The sequence below is a fragment of the Pygoscelis adeliae genome, unplaced genomic scaffold (genome assembly GCF_000699105.1).
Source record: "Pygoscelis adeliae isolate BGI_AS28 unplaced genomic scaffold, ASM69910v1 Scaffold343, whole genome shotgun sequence".
NCBI lineage: Eukaryota > Metazoa > Chordata > Aves > Sphenisciformes > Spheniscidae > Pygoscelis > Pygoscelis adeliae.
This window is the reverse complement of record NW_008824402.1, coordinates 153222-159859: the sequence shown is the minus strand read 5'-3', so window position 1 is coordinate 159859 and position 6638 is coordinate 153222. Positions and strand designations below refer to the sequence as shown.

The following is a 6638-nucleotide window of genomic DNA, read 5'->3' as shown; positions in this document are numbered from 1 at the left end:
ATCTCCAGGATACCAGCATCAAGAGGGTTAACAGAGCTTTTTCTTAGTATCAACCTTGTAGCTTTGGTGGTTGCTTCCTTTTAAAGCCAGACAATGTTCTTGTTGTGATCCTTATCTCTGGCTGTTTTGCATGCACTCCGTTTAACCAGGATCTTGTCTAGGGTTTCCTTGCTCCTTGAAAGCTAAGCTGTACCATCCCTTGTGAGGACTTGTTTTCTCCAGCTAATTAGTGAGCTCTGGATGTGCAGGCTAATGGCACGGCCTTCCCCTCTTTTCTAGTGGTCTGTAAGAAGAACTTGGACAGCACCACTGTTGCTGTGCACGGAGAGGAGATCTACTGCAAGTCCTGCTATGGCAAGAAGTACGGCCCCAAGGGCTATGGATACGGGCAGGGAGCAGGGACCCTGAGCACTGACAAGGGCGAGTCCCTGGGAATCAAATATGAAGAGTGAGTTTAACTCTTGTTTTCAAAACTGGGGCTGTTGTGGGCACCTTCTCCCCCACATCCGTCTGCTTGCAATGCTTGGCTGTGTAGCCCATGCTGAACTTCCAGCAGTTCCTAATCTGGAGAGTGCCATGGGCTGCCCTGCCTTTCTGCTCCTTGGGGGAAACCCGCTGAACTCTGTTTGCAGGGTGGGATGGGGCTTGATGGGACATGTCCCCATTGCCTGAGCATGCTGCCCATTGCCTCCTAGTATGCAGCCGTGAGGCTGAAGTTTCCATGGGGCTCAACATATTGTGCCTAAAGCTCCGGGCCCTTCAAAACTAGGCTGGGATTTGTGATCCCATAGCATTTACCTCCTCCATGCTGCTTGTGCAGCCCTGGTAACAAACTCCCTCCCATCCACAGGGGCCAGCCCCACCGACCCACCAACCCTAATGCAGCCAGAATGGCCCAGAAAGTCGGAGGTGCTGATGGGTGCCCTCGCTGTGGTCAAGCAGTATATGCAGCCGAGAAAGTGATTGGAGCTGGAAAGGTAAGAAGGGGGATGGAGTGGACGGGCACGCACATGCCACAAGATGCTGTGTGGCAGGGAGACCTTCAGAGAAGGTCTTGACCTGACCCACAGGCTGCTGCAGGCTGGGCTGCCAGCGCCTCCAGCCAGGGCTGGGCTTGGGGTCCGGTGGCCATGCTCACCTGGAAGCCTGGCACCAAAAGGAGAGCTGGGCATGTCTGGAAACCAGGTTCTCCAGGCTGCGTCCCTCTTACAGACTTGCAGATGGGAGAGAAATACATTTTATACTAAATACTCGGAGCGCTGCTCAGCAGAGGTCACAGTGGATGTCCCTGCTGCTAGATGTGTTGGGAGGATGAGCAGTGATGTGGGCCATGGCCACTGCCACCGCTAACTGAACAAGTGCAACATCCAGCGAGCCTTCCCCACCCTCTGCCGCAGGCTGGGATGCCACAGCTCGAATTCGGGACAGGGAACGAATTCCAGTGGTCAGCGCTGCCCATAGGCAGGGCAAGGTGGTTGGAGGTGTGGGCACAGGCTCGGTGCATCTCTCTTGGGCTGTTCTGCTGGTGGACTGGGTCTGCTCAGGGTCAGATGTAAAGGACACTCTGCAACGGCCCTGGTGCTTCCTATGTCAAGTTCATCACTTCACCAGGGTCCTTTGCGTCCCGAGCTGTGGCCTCATCCTAGCCCAGCTCTGGGAAGCCCTCTGTAAGGCATAGTGACACCTCCTGCTCTGTCAGCCCTGGGACCCCGGGTGAGGTCCCTGCCTTGAAGCAGCCTTCTCTCCAAGGTCGGGTACATGGGTAGAGCTTGCCAAGGCAGCTGGGTCAGGCTGCTTGGCTTTGTGCCGCGGGGGATGGGATGGCCGTGCTGGGAAAGCCTCACCGCCTCGCTGGTGACATTGGGTCACCCCTGTTGTGCTCCGTCCTCCCTGGGGTTTCTGTGTTTGTCCTCTGTCCCCAGAGCAAGGAAAGGAGGCATCTAGTCAATGGAAAAAGCCTTCCAGCATCATCATACCCTAGCTGGCAGTGCAGGGATTTGTGATGGACACATTGAGAGTCAGCCCAGGGTCAGAAGACAAACTTACCCTTAAAATCATGATCTGAGCTTCCTGGTAGGCTTCTGGGGTCGATGTTTACGGGGAACCGAAGCTGGCAAAACAATTACACTCAAGCAAACCTGGGTAGGATTCCAGAGCATGTATTTCATGTCCTAATGTTTGCTGGATGACTCTGTCTGCTACCTCCTCCTCCAGCCCCCTAATTTCACATTTTCTTCCAAAAAAGGTTTCATGTTTTCCAAAGTGTTTATTTAAATTAGTCCATGAGCAGCTCTGGCTACTCTAGGTCTGCTCAAAGGCTGTGAGCTCACTTATCCCCAGAGGACTGGCAGAGTCGTGGGGGGAGTTTTATTTTTAAACACTGGCTGATTTCTGCATTCTTACTATCTGTTTGCTGCCTTCCTTGGAGCTGTAGTGGTGGAGGGGCAGGTGTCCCAACCCTGCTGCCACCCTCCAGGCTAACGGCGGCAGTGGATCTCAGCTGGATAACTCGGGGGATTTATCATGGTGCTTCAGAGAGGACAATCTCCAAGGAGGGGGGTGATTGCTCCTTACAAGTTATTGTACAAATCATTGTACAAATGACTGCTGCGAGTGGGGGTGAAAGCTCTCTAAATCCAGATCAACAAGGGAGCAGTGACCACACCTGATGTTTCCTCTCTCTATCTTCCCCCTGGGGCTGGGAGGACTGCTCTTTCCAGGGAAAAGCTTTCACCCCGTTCAGACCTCTTTGCCAACCGCTTTGGGTCAGAAACAGAAAAGTCACCCCATTTGGTAGCCAAAGCACTGCTGCCCTGTCCCCGGGTGTTGTCTGACCAGGCTCTGCTCCTGTCCCACAGTCCTGGCACAAGTCCTGCTTCCGCTGCGCCAAGTGTGGCAAAAGCCTGGAGTCCACCACCCTGGCAGACAAAGACGGGGAGATCTACTGCAAAGGTGGGTGCCACCTTCCCCGCTGGCTTGTCCTGGACTCTGAAGGGTGGAGGCAGAGGGTGAAAACCCCTGTGCAGGGAACCAGGATGGGACTGAGGTTTGGGGAGGTGGTGGCCCCAGCAGCTGCATATGGGGGCTGGCGCTGCCGGCTGGCTGCGGAGCTGGGGGATTTCCTGCTGCGCCTGGGGCCTCTCTGTTTCCCCAACAAATACAGCAAACCCTGTTGTGTTTAGGCAGTGCCTGCTTCGAGAGGAGGACCTGCTCGTGTTCAGCTGCCAGACTTACCCGTCTCTCCCTTCCCATCCTCTGCAGGTTGCTACGCCAAGAACTTTGGTCCCAAGGGCTTTGGTTTTGGGCAAGGCGCTGGCGCACTCGTCCACTCGCAGTGAGGCACCAGGAGCCGGGCTCTCCGCTCGCTCAGGGCTTGTCCAGACCAGCCTGTGCTGCCCGACCCTTCCCGCACCCGCAGTGAGCATCCTCACCATCATCAATAACCACCCGCTGCTTCACAGCACGAGCCCCTTCCTCCCCGCCCTGACCCAGCGCACCCTGAAGCTGTGGGAGTCCCAGCATCATCCCCATCGGGTACTGCTGGTGCGGGTGCCGGCGGGGAGAGTGCTCACACCCACCTGCAGCAAGGCCTGTGTGCCCAAAACGTTCTGCTCCGCGTTGCCCATCCTGCCAGGATGCAAGCTCAGCCGTGCCATGCCGTGTCACCGAGAAAGCAATAAACATCAAAGCTGACCCATGCCTGGCCCTTTCTGGAGAGTTTATTCCCCATCTGGGGCTGAGGAGGTGCACTGGGTGACCAGAGCTGGAGGTCAGGAGGTAGAGGGAGGATGGGAGATGTTTGCAATCATGGCTTGCAAGTAAAGCACAAGGGCAGGAACTGCTCGGTGCAATTTGACATGGCCCAGCTGTGGCCAGCTGAGCTCTGTGGGTCGCGGGGCAGGGCTCCCCCCCCGCTCCCGCGGCGGATAACCATTTCAAAAGCAGCGGTTGATGCTGGGAGGCCCAGGACAGACCTTCATGGGTGTGTCAGTAGCCCAACACGTGCGCGCGCCCTATCGAAACCCCTATCAGTGCTTTTACGTGGCACCTCTCCAAACAGGCGCGCCCAGCAGTGCTGAATAATTAACAACTTTTCACCTACTCCCTGGGTTTTTAGCAGTACCATGGATCATTAAGCCGTCAGTTTGGCAGCCTCCCAGATTTAATTCGTTTTCATCTAAACTTTACTTCCTTTCTGCGATTCTCTCATTTGACCTGTGTGACATACCACAAGGTCAGCCTCACTGCAGCTTACAGTTGTGAAGCCAACAGGGAATTTAGTTTGGGGTTTTTTTTAATGTTATAAACTTTGTGGTTGAGTAAATGAGATGGGTAGTGTTTTGAGAAGCACAACAGAGGCAGAAATCCTTTCGTGGGGCAGGATTTGGGTTCCTTTATCAACTTAAGCACTTTCTCCCGTTCATCACACCCTCGGTTTTTACATGACATTTTGGAAGCTGAGATGGGGAATGTGCTCTTTAAACATCTCCAAAAATCCTCCCCCCAGGTTTCCCAGCCTAGGACCCAAATTCTAGCTGGCCCCATTGCTCTGGGGTGTGTGGTTGGGGTTTGGTGAGGCGATAGGAAGATGACACTTTGTGTGTGGAGCTGACAGCCCAGGCTCAGGGATGCAGTAGTGGGTCAGGAGCTGTAGCGCAGCGGGCTCACGTACCACCCTCAGCGTGGAGTCAGGGGGTGATAGGGACCAACATCCACAGTGTCAGCATGGGGAGACCAGGATGGGCATCGCTGGGGCTGCACATCCAGACAGAGGGCATGAGGTGGGCTGGAGGAGGTGGTGGGGCAAGGCCCAGGAGAAGTGGGGTGGGATGAGGGGAGCTTTCTGGGCATCCCCTGTCCAAACTGCAGCGGGATGGCTGTGACCATCTGCTACCCTCTGCTGGTTACTGCTCCCCGTGCACAGGCACGGCCTCGCCTGGTCAGCCAGACGTGTCTGGACACCTGCACCCAAGTGTTGTCCAACTCCCTTTAGAGGCAGCGGAGCCGCATTGCACCCAGCAGCACCCATCCCTCCCTGCTGCCGGCGTGGGGGGGCTGCCAGCCCTTGGGAAGGGGGCTGTGGGACCCAAACCTGCCTCCGAAGAGATGAACGAGGGGGTCGGCTCATGATCGAGCACCCTGCAGCCCCGAGGGTGGTGGTGATGGTACTGCTCTGAGCGGTCAGACTGGAGCCCTCTGAGCCCCAGGGCCGGTGGTGCCGGGGCATCTTGCGGCAGGGGATGCCACACCACCGCCGCCCCATCCCGGCTGTGAGCGCTTTGTGGGAATGAGCCAGCCTGGGGCAGGACTTTGCCCCACCTGAGCCCCGAGCCCTGGCAGCCCCCTCTACCCGCCCACAAGAGCTCTGTGTGGATGGGATGGGCGCGGGGACCGCAGGCAGCCCACGGAGCAAAGCCTTTCGCTTGCCAGCAGCCTGACGCAGTGCGTCCTGTTGGATTTGCTGGAGGGCAGGAGCTGCGGCGTCGGCCTCCCGGGCAGCCTCCGGCCCTCCAGGTCTGGGAACGGCCGGCTGGGGAGAGAGGAGCGGAGAAAGACTTTGTCAAAGCTCCTTTACATCCACAGCTATGGGAAAATGACCTTCCCTTGGTGGCTGGAGCCCAGAGAGGCAGTGAGCAGCGGAGCTGAGGCCTCAGCGGGGAGGGGTTTGGCAGCCCTTGGCTCTCCCCAGGGTGGTGAGGAAGGAGGCCGGGCTGGCTGGTGAACCAAAAGTGCCCACGGACATCCCAGCTCACCAGAGCAGAGCTGGGACTGACAGTCCCGAAACTACTCACCCCCAAATTTCCAGGGCTCAGCATCCCTGGAGCTGAGCTTTACCCATGTGTGGGAAAACAGCCTTAGGTGCTCCGTTGGGGCGGGGAACCCACACATCTGCTCTGCTCCTCCTGAAGGTGCTGGGGTGCTTGGGGTGACCTCCAGGGCTGCACTGGCCCCCCCCGGCTGTGTCCGGCCCCACGCTGCCTTTGGCTGCGGGGGTGGCGAGGGCCACAGGGGAGCTGGGGCCACCTGGCATCGTGAAACTGGGTCTCCTGGGACGCCCGGGATCTCCGCCAGCGTGGTGAGGTTGGCCCCGGGGAGCACGAACCAGTTCCTGGCTCCGGCAGCCGCTGCCCTGCCCTCTTAATGAGGGATAATTAGGTGCATCTCATTGGCACTGCAGACTTGCCCCCCGGCCACGCCGGCTGCAGGCAATGCCCTCGGCAGGGACCGGGGACGATGGAGGGGCTGGGGCAAGAGGGGCTCCAGCTGGGGGGCACCGGGGGAGTGGTTGGGGTCTGTGGGGACACGAGCGGGGTAATTCGGGACGTGAGCGCTGGGGCAGCAGCTGCATGCCAGGGAGCTGCAGGCCGACCTGTGGGCTGCCAGCCCCAGATGGTGACCCCAGCGTGTCCCCGGGGGGATTTTTTCCCCTTCCAGACCTCTCCTGGGCGAACGGACCCGCACACTCAGCACCTCTGGGGGCACATCCAGCCGCCCAGCAGGCTGTGACCATCACCCCCTTTGGCAGTCCACGGCCAGCATGAAGGCCCCAGATATCCCCACCGGCAGCCTGGCACGGCATGGTGAACCTCTCTGTGCCAAGCGCTGGCACAGGAACAGACGAAGCTGCAGTGGCTGGG

The 6638-nt window shown here is 58.2% G+C and overlaps 2 protein-coding genes across 2 annotated transcripts in view; both read left to right on the top strand.

Annotated features, from left to right (window-relative positions):
• CSRP1 (cysteine and glycine-rich protein 1) overlaps positions 1 to 3698 on the top strand; it is a 7788-nt gene extending 4090 nt beyond the window's left edge. The window contains exons 2-5 of the mRNA XM_009320355.1: positions 280 to 448; positions 851 to 977; positions 2859 to 2952; positions 3262 to 3698. Of these exons, the coding sequence (XP_009318630.1) occupies positions 280 to 448; positions 851 to 977; positions 2859 to 2952; positions 3262 to 3338 (467 nt within the window). The 3' untranslated portion in view covers positions 3339 to 3698. The remainder of the gene's footprint in view (positions 1 to 279; positions 449 to 850; positions 978 to 2858; positions 2953 to 3261) is intronic.
• Positions 1 to 6638, top strand: part of TNNI1 (troponin I type 1 (skeletal, slow)) — a 29217-nt gene that overhangs the window by 4705 nt on the left and 17874 nt on the right. Inside the window, exon 2 of the mRNA XM_009320356.1 lies at positions 1268 to 1272. The gene's annotated coding sequence lies outside the window, so the exon portion shown is untranslated. The remainder of the gene's footprint in view (positions 1 to 1267; positions 1273 to 6638) is intronic.